The sequence below is a fragment of the Microcaecilia unicolor genome, chromosome 2, assembly GCF_901765095.1.
Source record: "Microcaecilia unicolor chromosome 2, aMicUni1.1, whole genome shotgun sequence".
Classification (NCBI taxonomy): domain Eukaryota; kingdom Metazoa; phylum Chordata; class Amphibia; order Gymnophiona; family Siphonopidae; genus Microcaecilia; species Microcaecilia unicolor.
The window spans coordinates 97873415-97888683 of record NC_044032.1 but is presented as its reverse complement, the minus strand read 5'-3'; the positions used below and the strand labels follow the sequence as shown (position 1 = coordinate 97888683).

The 15269-nt window shown below is 51.5% G+C and overlaps 1 protein-coding gene across 1 annotated transcript in view; it reads right to left on the bottom strand.

Moving 5' to 3' along the window:
* The window catches only part of GPBP1 (GC-rich promoter binding protein 1), a 373516-nt gene that overhangs the window by 223682 nt on the left and 134565 nt on the right, over positions 1 to 15269 (bottom strand). Inside the window, 1 exon segment of the mRNA XM_030193156.1 lies at positions 8239 to 8450. Coding sequence (XP_030049016.1) covers positions 8239 to 8450 — 212 coding nt within the window.

The window sequence follows — 15269 nt, the reverse complement described above, 5'->3', positions numbered from 1 at the left end:
TCCAGTTTCTCCCTGCTCGTTCCTGTCCATCTGCACCAGTATGCTCCAGCCCGCCTGCTAGCTTGTCAGCCATTGAATTACTTGCCTACCAGCTAACTTGTCAGCCCTTGACTTATCTGCTCTCCAGCTTCTCCCTGCTCGTTCCTGTCCATCGGCACCAGCATGCCCCAACCCGCCTGCTAGCTTGTCACCCATTGATTTACTTGCCTACCTGCTAACTTGTCAGCCATTAACTTACCAGCCTCGCCCTGCTCATTCCTGTCCATCTGCACCAGCTTGCGCCAGCCCGCCTGCAAGCTTGGCAGCCACTGCCTCACTTGCCTGCCTGCTAACTTGTCAGCCATTGACTTACCTGCTCTCCAGTCCATCAATCCCTCCAATTCCAAGCCACCAATCCAGCTTTCCGCTCTATCTATCTGCTTCTCACCTCTGTCACTACACTTACACCTGTTACACCGCAATCACTACTTATGGCCCCTGTCCACATTCTCTTCCTTGCCCTGTCCCTTCCTAATCTCTTTCCACTCCCCATACCGCTGTCTACCGCTGGAACTCATTGCCCACCTGTGTTCCCTCCCGTCCTGCTCGCTACGGCAATACCCTATTCACCCCCATCCCTCACCACATCATCATCTCTCTTGTCCCCTTCCTCCTTCCTAGCCCTTAACCTTCAACACCTCCTTCCTGCCATTAACCCATCACCATTCCTCCTAAGTGCACCCCGTCTTCGTCGCCCGACCTCCCCCACCCTCCTCAGCACTCTCTTGCTCCTCCTCCTGCTATCCGTGGGAGACATTAATCCTAATCCAGGCCCCCCTTACCTGTCCTCCTCCTACCCATGCAAACGATTCCGTGATGTCTCCAATCTCGTTTCTATTCCCCTTCTCCCCCCCCCCTCTCATGTGCCTTGTGGAATGCCCACTCGGTCTGCAACAAACTGCCTTTCACCCACGATCTCTTCATCTCTCGTTTCCTTCAACTGCTCGCCATATCTGAAACCTGGCTCTCCCCTGACGACTCTGCCTCTGTCGCGGCCCTTTGTCATGGAGGTTATCTCTTCTCCCACACTCCCCGCCCAGCTGGCCGCGGTGGAGGCGTCGGGCTACTACTCTCTCCCTCCTGTACTTTCCAACCCCTCCTCCTACTGCAATCTCACTGCTTCTCATCCTTTGAAGCTCACTCCATCCGGCTATTCTACCCATTACCACTCAGAGTGGCAGTCATTTACCACCCCCCCTAATAAATCCCTCTCTTCCTTCCTCACAGACTTCGATGCCTGGCTTTCCGTCTTTCTTGAACCCTCATCTCCGTCCCTCATTCTTGGAGACTTTAACATACACGTTGATGACCAGTCCGACCCTCATGCTTCTCAGTTCCTCACTCTAACATCCTCCTTCAACCTCCAGCTTTGCTCCACCACCCCTACTCACCGAGATGGCCATTGTCTTGACCTCGTCCTCTCCTCTTCCGGTTCTCCCTCCAATTTCCACGTTTCAGCTCTTCCTCTCTCCGATCATCACCTAATCACCTTCACACTTCTTCACCCCCCCCCCCCCCCAGCCCCGTCCAACTTTAACCACTACCTCCAGGAATCTCCAGGCTATTGACCCACCCACCCTATCCTCCAATATTTCTAATCTCCTCCCCTCCATCATGTCCTCCGAGTCTGTCGAGAAGGCTGTCTCCGCCTACAATGCCACTCTCTCCTCTGCTCTGGACACCCTCGCACCATCCACCTCCCGTCCCACAAAGCGTACTAATCCCCAGCCCTGGCTGACCCCTTGCATCCGTTACCTTCGCTCCTGCGCCCGATCTGCTGAACGCCTCTGGAGGAAATCTCGCACCCATTCAGACTTCCTTCACTACAAATTCATGCTATCCTCCTTCCACTCCTCCCTATTCCTTGCCAAACAGGACTATTACACCCAATTGACCAATTCTCTCAGCTCCAACCCCCGTCGTCTCTTCTCCACCCTTAACTCCCTCCTCAAAGTGCCCTCCACTCCCACCCCCTCTCGCTCTCTCCTCAATCACTGGCTGATTACTTCCGCGACAAGGTGCAAAAGATCAACCTTGAGTTCACTACCAAACCATCTCTTCTTCACCCTTCAACCCTCTCCCTCAACCAACCAACCCAGGCCTTTTTCTCCTCCTTCCCTGTCATCACCGAGAAGGAAACCGCTCGCCTTCTTTTCTCCTTGAAATGCACCACCTGCTCTTCTGATCCCATCCCCACCAACTTACTTAACATCATCTCTCATACTGTCACCCCCTCCCATCTGTCATATCCTCAACCTCTCTCTCTCCACTGCAACTGTCCCCGGCACCTTCAAGCACGCCGTAGTCCTACCTCTCCTCAAAAAACCATCACTTGACCCTACCTGTCCCTTCAACTACCGCCCCATCTTCCTCCTACCCTTCCTCTCCAAAATACTTGAGCGTGCCGTTCACAACCGCTGCCTTTTCTCTCCTCTCACGCCATCCTCGATCCACTTCAATCCGGCTTTCGCCCTCTTCACTCGACAGAAACAGCACTCTCTAAAGTCTGTAATGACCTGTTCCTTGCCAAATCCAGAGGCCACTACTCCATCCTCATCCTCCTTGATCTATCCGCCGCTTTTGACACTGTCAATCATGACTTACTTCTTGCCACACTGTCCTCATTTGGGTTCCAGGGCTCTGTCCTCTCCTGGTTCTCCTCCTATCTCTCCCACCGCACCTTCAGAGTTCACTCTCATGGATATTCCTCCACCCCTATCCCCCTATCTGTTGGTGTTCCTCAGGGATCTGTCCTTGGACCCCTTCTCTTCTCAATCTACACCTCTTCCCTGGGCGCCCTGATCTCATCTCATGGTTTCCAGTATCATCTCTATGCTGATGATTCCCAGCTATATCTGTCCACACCAAACATCACCGCAGAGACCCAGGCAAAGGTATCAGCCTGCCTATCCGACATTGCTGCATGGATGTCCAACCGCCACCTGAAACTGAACATGTCCAAGACTGAGCTCATCGTCTTTCCACCAAAACCCACTTCTCCTCTTCCTCCACTTTCTCTCTCAGTTGATAACACCCTCATCCTCCCCGTCTCATCTGCCCGCAACCTCGGAGTCATCTTGAACTCCTCCCTCTCCTTCTCTGCGCATATCCAGCAGATTGCCAAGACCTGCCGCTTCTTCCTCTTTAACATCAGCAAAATTTGCCCTTTCCTCTCTGAACACACCACCCAAACTCTCGTCCATGCTCTCATTACCTCTCGCCTAGACTACTGCAACTTACTCCTCACCGGCCTCCCACTTAGCCATCTATCCCCCCTTCAATCTGTTCAGAACTCTGCGGCACGTCTCATTCCACCAAAACCGATATACTCATATCACCCCTCTCCTCAGGTCACTTCACTGGCTTCCAATCAGATACCGCATTCAATTCAAGCTTCTCCTTCTTACCTACAAATGCATTCAGTCTGCTGCCCCTCACTACCTCTCTACCCTCATCTCCCCTTATGTTCCCGCCCGTAACCTCCGTTCACAGGACAAATCCCTCCTCTCTGTACCCTTCTCCAACACCGCCAACTCCAGGCTCCGCTCATTCTGCCTCGCCTCACCCTATGCTTAGAACAACCTTCCTGAGCCCTTACGCCAAGCCCCCTCCCTGCCCATCTTCAAGTCTTTGCTTAAAACCCACCTCTTCAATGCTGCATTCGGCACCTAACTCTTACCGTTCAGTAAATCCAGACTGCCCAATTTGACCGCCCCTATCGGACTGTCTGTTCACTTGTCTCTTAGATTGTAAGCTCTTTCAGCAGGGACCGTCCCTCTATGTTAATTTGTACAGCGCTGCGTAACCCTAGTAGCGCTTTAGAAATGTTAAGTAGTAGTAGTAGTAGTAGTATATCGGTCTAGGCGGAAGATAAGACGTGCAGCAGAGTTCTGAACGGATTGAAGGGGGGATAGATGGTTAAGTGGGAGGCCAGTGAGGAGTAGGTTGCAGTAGTCAAGGCGAGACGTAATTAGAGAGTGGATGAGAGTTCGGGTGGTGTGCTCAGAGAGGAAGGGGCGAATTTTGCAGATGTTATAGAGAAAGAAGTGACAGGTCTTGGCTGTCTGCTGGATATGGGCAGAGGAGAGGGAGGAGTCGAAGATGACTCCGAGGTTGCGGGCAGATGAGACTGGGAGGATGAGGGTGTTATCGACTGAAATAGAGAGTGGATGGAGAGGAGAAGTGGGTTTGGGTGGAAAGACAATGAGCTCGGTCTTGGCCATGTTCAGTTTCAGGTGGCGGTTGGACATCCAGGCAGCAATGTCGGATAAGCAGGCTGATACTTTGGCCTGGGTATCCGCAGTGATGTCTGGTGTGGAGAGATAAAGCTGGGTGTCATCAGCATAAAGATGATATTGGAAACCATGAGATGAAATCAGCGAGCCCAGGGAAGAGGTGTAGATTGAAGAAAGAAGGGGTCCAAGGACAGATCCCTGAGGAACTCCAATAGAGCGCGGGATGGGGGTAGAGGAAGATCCATGAGAATGTACTTTGAAGGTACGGTGGGAGAGATAGGAGAGGAGAGAGCCCTGGAACCCAAATGAGGATAGTGACAGTCTCCAACTACAACAGCGGTGCTATCTTTTCCCCTGTGGGCCGTAATCGGAGACATATCCTCAGTGAGAGAATAATAATACATCCTCTGGTGGGCAGGTCCTGGGTACAGAAGTACTTCCTACTTCACCAAGGCAATGCTCTCCTTCTAGGAGACCTCTCTCCTCCGAAGCAGCACAGGGGCTACCCGGTTGGAGGTGGGACCTCTCTACAACATCCCTGTAGGTCTCATCTATGTACTATCTTCCTCATCTCTACTAAGTCTTACTCTAGCCTCGAGAGAACGGACCTGCTCTCTGAGAGCTAGGAGTTCTTTGCACCGGGCACACACATATGACTTCACACCAACTGGGAGATAATCATACATGTGACAGTGCAAAAGTCTAGGTAGCACCCCTCTCGCTGCTGGACTACTGACTACTGCCTTGAGTACCTCGTGTAGAGAAGCCGTCACTGCCTCCTTAGTTGGAGATGTGTAGTCCAGGACCTCGAACATCTTAGCCCTGGGCTCATCCTCCACTTCTACAGGAAATGGGATGGCCTCAGCCATCTCCCGTACAAAAGAGGTGAATGAGAGCCTCTCAGGTGGAGATAGCCGTCTCTCAAGTGGAGGGGAAGGTTCAGAAGGGATTCCGTAGGACTCATCGGAGGAAAAGTACCTGGGATCCTCCTCTGACTCTGAGTGTTCCTCCTCGGTATCAGATAGCACTTCCCTCAGGGCTATCAAGAGACCGGGCCCACCTAGAGAACAGAGTCGAGGAGTCAGCTCCTACCTCGACTCCGGCAAAGCTTCCTCCACTGACGTCGAAGGAGAACCGGCCTGGGTGGCAACCGACCCTGAAACCATAAGCAGCGCCGGTGTCGGAGGCTGCTCCGCAAGCTGGGGGGGGCAGGCGGGGCTGCAGCAGAAGGCATGGTAGGTGCATGCACCCCCAATGCCGATGCACATCACTGCATCAAAGCCTCCAAGAGCTCTGGAAGCAAGGCCCGGAGTCGCTCTTCGAAAGCCACCATCAGTAAAGGCTGAGGGGCCAGTGTGAGCTCAGGCTGCCGACCGTCTGTAGTGCGGGAGCAGGATCTTGGCTGCTGGGAGACACACGCGTCGGCACCTCTTGAATGGAGGGGGAGCGCTCGTCCCATCGCTGACGCTTCTCAGGTGCTGGATCCCTCAGCGTCCCAGAGCTCCCAGCACCGTGTGTCAAAAGAAGATTGGTGTCGGTGCTTCTTGGCCTTCGCCCGATGCACCTCACCGAGACTCCACGGTGCCGAGGACGACGTTAAATCCTCATGTTGCCTCGGGGTCGGGTCCGATGAAGGACAGGTCCTGGGGGGCCTTCACAGCATGAGGCCTCGAGGCAGGTGGAGACCCACTCAACATCTCACTGCTCCTAGTGTCTTCGGGCCTCGCAGCAGCCATCCCTATGTCGACTCCCGATGTCGATGCCAAAGGACCAGACCAATCTCCAAAACGTTTCTAAGCCTCTAGTGAAATCTGTGTCCTTTACTTCATACGAAGACAAAGGACAACTTGCCGGACTATGGTCAGGCCCAAGGCACTGAATACACCAAGAATGTGTATCAGTACCCAAGATGGTCCAGTTACACCAAGTACAACGTTTGAAGCCACTGGGAGTCTTTGATGACATGGAAGGGAAGATGGCTTCGGCTAAATTAAAAGGCTCGATTGTGCCTAAGAAAAAAATAAAGGCACAAAAATGGAGAACCCCCGACCGAGTAAACCTGAGTCCCGAGGCAAAAAATAAAGAAAACTTAGACGTGGGCAAACAAACTAAAGGGGATAAAAGTTTTTTGTTTTGTTTTTTTAAAGAAATAAAATAATGAAAAAACTCAAAAAACAGCCGTATGGCACAGAAAAAAAGGCTCTTTCCGGGGTGCAAAAAGGAACTGCTGAAGGAAGCATTGCTCCTCACGCGGAGAGAAAATAAAAACTGAGGAGTGTGGTCAAGCGAAGGATCAGGAAGGCACTCTATGCATGCGCAGTGTGGCACAGCACGAACAACATAAGGCTCTGGCAACGTTTTTGCTATATATCATGCTAGTTCCCAGGCCGACACAGATCGTCAACACACTTGTGAGAATATTAAGCCTGCTTTTCCTTGGAGAAAGTCTCCCACTCTTGAGTTGCTAGCAGGTCGTACATGGTGCTGTCAGGTGAATCAGCTTCTTTTTGGAATCATGACAAATCTACTACAAGCTTGACTGTGCCCAATCTGTTCTCCTCCTTTCCAGTGACTTATCTGCGGCTTTTGATATGGTTGATCACACCATCCTGCTCTCTAGGCTTCAACTAACAAAACAGTAACTGTTCCAGCCATTTCTCATTGCCTTCAGGAGTCCCTCAAGGCTCTATTCTAGTCCCAATGTTATTTAGTATTTTTCTGGCACCTCTTCTTACTCTTCTTCATTCCTTGGACTTTACAGTTTCTATCTATGCTGATGGTATTCAAGTTCTCTGAACTGTTAACCCCTCCGACCCTCTCTAAGTTCACGATGTTAACGCTAGGCTGACAACTAACAAGTTGGCTATAAACCAATAAACTAGTCTTAAACCAGAATAAGTCCAAATCTCTCCTTTTAATGACCAATAAACCTAATCCATCCTATTCTGCTTTGCTCTGTTCCCGTTCCATTCCACTTATCTCAGTTACTAAGATATTGGGTATTATCAACAACTCACTTACATTTTCTTTGCAGGTATCTACAGTAGTCAGACGCTCTTTCTTCAAGCTGCGACTAATCTGCTTGATTCAAAAACTACTCGATCCTCCTACCATCAATACACTCATTCACTCTCTTATTATTAGTCAGCCAGACTATTATAGTGATCTCTCTAAGGCTCTTATGGTTAAAGATCTTTGCCATCTACAGAACATACAAAACACTATCCTCTGGTTACCCTATTATGCCACATCGCTTTCAAGATATTGCTTCTGGTCTTTAAGATCCATTCTTCTGGAGAACCTCAATTTTTTGCACATTACCTGAGCCCCTATTGTCCTTCCAGATCTCCTAGGTCACCAAGGAGGGCTTACTTGAAATCCCTTCATGTACTCACTTGCAGTACCATCCGTCACTTCACTTTTCTTGTACAAGGTCCTGAACTCTGGAACAGGTTATCTCAACAGCTCCAATTGTGCCCCTGTGTCTATCAATTTACCGCTGAGCTCAATACTTTTTTTCTGATGCCTATGGATAGGTTTGCTTCACTGCAAGGTGTGCCGGCAGTGGGCCTGGACTGCACGTTTCCCTCCCTCATGAATCCCCCCGCTTTACTGTCCATAATTGTAATTCAACCCCTCTTCCCTCTCTAGCTTTCCTGTAGCTCTGATCGGCCTCTTTTCTTCGATCTCTCCTTTCCTAGGACTACATCATGTAAGCCACCTAGATAACCTGGTTGATGGGTGGGGTAGAAGCCCCTAAAACTTGGAAACCATGAATTATACCTAGATACTCTATATGTGCAAACAGAAGTATTGCAATGTATAATTAAAAAATGAATATAAAGATTATAAGCCACATAAAATATTGTTACATGGACTCAGATCACAGAATAGGTAAACAAAACTGACAGTTATTTAAAAAGTTTGGAAATCTATTGTTATATAAATATTACAAGGAACTTACAAAATCTTCAGCCTCAAATTGCTCGGGTCCTTCTCTAACTACCTTTTTCCCAGTTTCCTTATCAGGTACATTACTTTCATGCAGTCCTTGACTTTTTCCAGAGCGGAAAGTGCTGCAATAAGTGTGGGAACATGAACTTCTGTGATTTATATTTTCAGTACCATTTCTGACTTGTGAACGCCAACCATTTTTTTCTTTTCTTCCAAAGTTTCCTTCAGATATAAAGATAAAAAAATTACAATAATTAATACATTGTTTACTTCATTAAGCAATTAAGAACAAAGTAGCCTAAAATGCACAATGGGAAGCACAGGCTCCTGCTTCTTGACTTGAAGTATGCTGGGGGGGGGGTGGGGAAATCACATCCCTGGGAATACACAATCTCTATGCGCTCAACTAAAAGCATGTACCTCTGGTAAAAGCTGAAACGGTCAAAATTATAGCAGTGTGTGTGATGACTTTATCCAAATGAAGCTGAGCTCATATAGATGACTACATACATTTATCCTAAAATCTATAATGCAATATATGGACAAATCATATTAAACAGTTCAGTGGGGCGCTCATATACTTAGGTTTAAAGCTGTCATATAGACTTTAAGCATGTTTGTGAGGTTCCAAGTAAAAAAAATAAAAGAAAACACAGAATATAGAACACAATACAACAACAATCACCACATCAAATGCACCCCTTGTTCTATAAAATGGTGTAGAGCAGCCAAGTGATTTAAGCAACAGGGAAGCCCCACAGATCTAATCTTGCTGATGTTCCCTTGTGACCTTGGTAAAGTCACTTTACCCTCCACTACCTCAAGTACAAACTGGAAATCATAGCTCCTCTGGAAACAGGGGAACACATACTGTAACAAATGAAAGGTAAAATTATGTATCATACCTGATAATTTTCTTTCCCTTAATCATAGCCGATCAATCCATAGACTGGTGGGTTGTGTCCATCTACCAGCAGGTGGAGATAGCGAGCAATCTTTTGCCTTCTATATGTGGTCATGTGCTGCCGGAAATTCCCCAGTATGTCGATATCAAAGCTCCATCCGCAGGACTCAGCACTTAGAGAATTACACCCACAAAGGGACACTCTGCCCAGCTCACCATCGCCGATGCGGGGGAGGGGAAAAATTCCAGCGCACCACCGCCGGGGCGGTGGGCGGGAAACCACACCCGCCGACGCGGGGGTACTGGCTTATCCTGCTACCGCAACCACGGGAGGAGCTGGCTTACCCTAACACCGCCGAAGCGGGAGGGATACAAAGCTACCCTACAGCCGCACGAAGCGGGAAGGAGCGCCGGCATAAATTATTTATCAATCCAGCCACCGCCGAAACAGGGGGAGAGGAAGTAGCAGCTCACTGTAACACAAAATCGTCTCAACTCGAAGAGACTTCAATTGGAAGAACTTGAACACGAAGTCCTCGTGAACAGGAAATGAAGACTGAACTTGAACCTGAAATATAACCAGAACACAAACAATACAGATATCTGGGAGGGGCTATGGATTGATCGGCTATGATTAAGGGAAAGAAAATTATCAGGTATGATACATAATTTTACCTTCCCTATCATCAAGCCGATCAATCCATAGACTGGTGGGATGTACCGAAGCAGTACTCACCCAGGGCGGGACATGGAAATCCCTGAACACAACACTGAAGCCCCAAACTGGGCCTCGGCCCGAGCAGCCACATCCAAGCGGTAATGTCGTGAGAAGGTATGAGCCGACGACCAAGTAGCCGCTCTGCAAATCTCTTCCAAGGAGACAGATCTGGACTCCGCCATCGAGGCTGCTTGTGCTCTAGTAGAGTGTGCCTTCAGCTGAATAGGCGGAATCTTCCCCGCCGCCACATAAGCTGACGCGATTGTCTCCTTGACCCAACGTGCCACTGTAGGCTTAGATGCCTGCAGACCCTTACGAGGGCCTGCGAACAGCACGAACAGATGATCCGACTTCCAGAAATCATTGGTCACTTCCAAGTATCTGATGATGACCCGTCTAACATCCAGGTATTTGAGCGCAGGGTACTCCTCTGGGTAATCCTCCCTACGAAAGGAGGGTAGGTAAAGCTGCTGATTCACATGGAATCGAGAAACAATCTTGGGCAGGAAGGAAGGCACTGGGCGAATCGATACTCCTGCCTCAGTGAATCGCAGGAACGGTTCTCTACACGAGAGCGCCTGGAGCTTGGAAACTCTTCTGGCTGATGCGATAGCCACCAGAAAGACTGCTTTCAACGTCAGGTCCTTCAGTGATGCCTTTGGCAAGGGCTCGAAGGGCGGCTTCTGCAAGGTCCCTAGTACCAGATTGAGATTCCACGTAGGCACTATCGAGTGCAGAGGGGGGCGCAGGTGATTAACTCCTTTGAGAAAGCGTACCACATCCGGCTGTGAAGCCAAGGAAGCCCCCTTCAGACGACCCCTGAAGCAAGCTAGAGCCGCCACCTGGACTTTCAGCGAACTGAGCGACAGGCCTCTCCAGCCCCTCTTGCAGGAACGCCAACACTGAAGATATTGGAACAGTGAAGGGCGATATAGAGCCTGCCTCGCACCGCTACGCAAAGGTACGCCAAACACTGGCGTAAGTGGTGGAAGTAGAGCGCTTCCTCGCTCTCAGCATAGTGGCGATGACCTTGTCTGAGAAGCCCTTCTTCCTCAGCCGCTTCCGCTCAATAGTAAGACCAAAGAGGGAGGGATCCTCCATCACCAGGGGACCCTGATGTAAGAGGCCCCGCTCCACTGGCAGCCGCAGAGGGCCGTCCACCGAGAGTCTGACCAAGTCCGCATACCAGGGACGTCTGAGCCAATCCGGACCCACCAGGATCACCCGGCCCGGATGCTTTGCCACCCGGCCTAGCACCCTGCCCATCATGGGCCAGGGCGGGAACATGTAGAGAAGCTCCTGTGCCGGCCACTGCTGGAGAAGAGCATCGACTCCCAGAGATCGAGGGTCCCGTCCTCTGCTGAAAAAACGCGGCACTTGGCAATTGGCCGAAGATGCCATCAGATCCAGGCTCGGCCGGCCCCAGCGTTTCGTGATGTCCAAGAACGCCCGGACAGTTGCCACCGTCCGGGATCCAAGGTATGGCGACTGAGAAAGTCCACCTTGACATTCATGACTCCCACAATGTGGGCCGCCGACAGCTGTTCCAGATTCGCTTCCGCCCACAGGCATAGCTTCATGGCCTCCTTGGCTAAAGGGGCGCTCCTGGTACCTCCCTGGCGATTGACATAGGCCACAGCCGTGGCATTGTCCGACAGGACCCGTACAGGCCTCAGCACCAGTACCGGGAGAAACTCTAGAAGCGCCAACCAAATGGCTCGGAGCTCCAGGAGGTTCATGGACCATTTCATCTCTGCAGGAGACCAGAGCCCCTGCGCTGTCCGTCCCAGGCAGTGGGCTCTCCAGCCCGTCAAGCAGGCGTCCGTCGTGACGACAACCCACTCCGGGGTCGTAAAAGGCATTCCTGCGGACAGCTTGCCTGGCCTCAGCCACCAGCTCAGCGCCTTTCACACCTCTGGATCCAAAGGAAGGCGTGCGGTGTAATCCTCCGAGACTGGAGTCCACCGCCACAGAAGAGAGTGCTGTAGTGGTCTCATATGAGCCCTGGCCCAGGGCACTACCTCCATCATGGCCGTCATGGGGCCCAACAGCTGCACATAGTCCCAAGCCAGAAGAGTACAGGAGGCTAGGAACTGGCCCACCTGGGTCTGAAGCTTGACGCTCCGGTTGTCCGGCAGGAACACTCTGCCCACTTGGGTGTCGAATCGAACTCCCAGATACTCCAGGGACTGAGTCGGGCACAGCTGGCTTTTCTCCCAGTTGATGATCCATCCCAGGGAGCTCAGAAGAGCAATGACCCTGTCTGTAGCTCTCCCGCACTCCACATAGGAAGGGGCTCGGATCAGCCAGTCGTCCAGATAGGGATGGACTTGCACTCCCTCCTTGTGGAGGAAGGCCGCGATGACCACCATTACCTTGGAGAAGGTCCGCGGAGCCATAGCCAACCCGAACGGGAGGGCTCTGAACTGGAAGTGTCGGCCCAGCACTGCAAAGCGCAGAAAGCGCTGATGAGGCGGCCAGATGGGAATATGTAGGTAAGCTTCCTTGATGTCCGGGGAGGCCAGGAATTCTCCCTTTTTCACCGCAGCTATTACGGAGCGGAGGGTCTCCATCCGGAAGTGCTGAACTTTCAAGGCCTGATTGATTCCCTTGAGGTCGAGAATAGGCCGAGCAGATCCTTCTTTCTTTGGCACCACAAAGTAAATGGAGTAGCGCCCCTTGCCAAGCTGACCTACTGGCACCGGGACCACCGCGCCCAGGCGGATCAGGTTGCTCAAAGTCTGCTGCACGGCAGCTGCTTTGACCTGAGACTTGCAAGGAGAGTTTACAAACCCGTCTCTTAGGGGTCGGCAGAACTCTAGCTTGTAGCCATCTCTGATGACTTCCAGAACCCAAGCGTCTGAAGTTACCCTGGTCCACTCGCCCAGAAACGAGGACAACCTTCCTCCTATCTGCACTGGGCCATGGACCAGGTCCCCGTCATTGGGTATGCGACCCTGGGGGCGGGCAGGACGACGAACCTCCGGGACGGCGGTCCCTACGAAAGGAATGCTGCTTGGGGGAGAAGTTCCGTTTGAAGGAAGCGGAGGCAGAGGAGGCCGACTTGCCCGGGCGATACCAACGGGCTTCCTAGAATCGGACCTTAGAGGAACCAGGACGGGCACTGCCGGCCCGAGTCCTGACCTCCGGCAACCTCTTGCCCTTGGACGTGCCGAGCTCCGTCACGATCTTGTCCAGCTCGTCCCCAAAGAGCAGCTTGCCTTTAAAAGGCAACTTGGCTAGGCGAGATTTAGAGGCATGGTCAGCAGACCAGTGCTTAAGCCAGAGCCACCGCCGTGCAGAGACTGTCTGAGCCATGCCCTTGGCCGAGGCTCTCAAAACATCATACAGCAAGTCTGCCAAGTAGGCCAAACCCGACTTCAGGGTCGGCCATTCCGCCCTCCAGGAAGGGTCCGAGGGGGAAGCCCGCTGCAAAACAGTCAGGCATGCCCTAGCCACGTAGGAGCCGCAAACCGAGGCTTGCAAACTCAGAGCGGCCGCCTCAAAGGACGACTTTAAGGCCATCTCCATTCTCCTGTCTTGGGCATCCTTCAGGGCAGTGCCACCTTCCACCGGCAGCGCCGTTTTCTTAGTCAAGGCAGTGATTAAGGACTCTACCGTGGGCCAAAGACTTCCCGTTCCCCCTCAGGAAAGGGGTACAGACGGGACATAGCCCTGGCTACTTTCAGGCTCGCCTCATGGGCATCCCATTGCACTGAAATTAAGGTCTGCATGGCTTCATGAACGTGGAAGGTTCTAGGCGGGCGCTTCGTTCCCAGCATAATGGCGGAGCCAGTAGAGGCTGAGAGAGAGCCTTCCTCCGGAGAGGCAATCTTCAAAATGCTCATGGCCTGCACAAGCAGATTGGGCAAATCCTCTGAGCGAAAAAGCCACGCTGCAGAAAGGTCGTCCACTCCATCCGAGCGAGGATCAGTCTCTTCCATCGATTCCGCTAAGGATCTCTGAGAGAACTCAGACACGCTACCGTCATCCACATCAGAGGAGACCGAGTCCCCCGAGGGTGGAAGATCCACCCGAGGGCGCTTAAGCATAGAGGCCTCATCACCCCAATCAGAGAGGTGGGCAGGGGCAGTGTTCTGCTTAAGAAAGGCTTGATGCAGCAGCAAAATGAACTCAGGGGAGAAACCCCTCAGTCTGTGCATTTCTGCAGCCTGTGCCGCGGCCCTAGAGGCACCCTCCATCTGTGCTCCCAGTAGCGGGAGAGAGGCGTGTTGCGCGTCCAAAATGGTGTCCGGCACGAAACTCTGAGAAGGAGCCACGCGGGAAGAAGGGCGTTTTAATTTCGCCGACTTCTTACTGTCGCCCGATTCAAGGGTGACCAAGCAGTTAACGTCTCCCATCTCGAGGGCGGCCCAAGAAGAAGCCGACCGAGCCGCGTGGCCGGTCACGACCGGGAGGGCGGCCAGCAGGGGATGGGCGCATAAGGCGGAAAAGGCCACCGCGCCGGAGGAAAAACCAGTGAACTCTCCCGGTTCCGAAAGGACTCTACCTTCAATCCCCCCGCTTCCCCGCTAGGCGTGCGAACGCGTTCCGGGGAGTGTCTTTTCGCACCCTTGCCATCCGAGGCCATAACCACGTGGAGACCGTTCGGGGAACCCCCTGCCCGCTAGTAAAAGGTAAAAATTACCTGCTTCTTGCTCCGAGCAGCAACGACTTGTTCCAGTGAGCAGCTGAAAATGGACGTCCTTTTTGAACGTTTAAAAACATTTTTTTTTTTTTTTTGTTTAACGGAGCCAGCGGGAGGGGGGAGAAAAGGAGGGACCTGGCACCACCAGGTTTGCACTTGCTCACGAAGAGCCCTCAACCCCAGGTACTCAACAAAACCTAAACAATTAGGCTTGGAGACCTAGCCAGAGCTGCTGCTGTGTGACCACACACCTGCTGAGACAGAGAACATACTGGGGAATTTCCAGCAGCACATGACCACATATAGAGAGGCAAAAGATTGCTCTCTATCTCCACCTGCTGGTAGATGGACACAACCCACCAGTCTATGGATTGATCGGCTTGATGATAGGGAAGTTGCCTTAAGTTGCTTACAAAAACGTGTGAGCGCGAAATTTCAAACTTACTGATCTCTTCTGCTCATAATGCCTTTTGTCATCTTACTCACTGCTTATTGAAACAGACTGACATAACTAGGCCATACCCTCTCAACTCAGGATGGCATGGGCTAGTTATTATCCAACAGAGGCAATGCAGACATTAAAAAAAATGTGATCATGATCATTTTTCTAGCTGTTAAGGAATACAGAACATCTATGTAAGATTTGTGAATTTTTAGAATTTGTTTTATGGGGGGGGCAGGGGGAGAGGGAGGTTGTTTTAACTGTTTTTAAATAATTGGATTCCTTTGCTTATTTATTTTCTCAACCCACTTAAATGAGAATGATCCTAA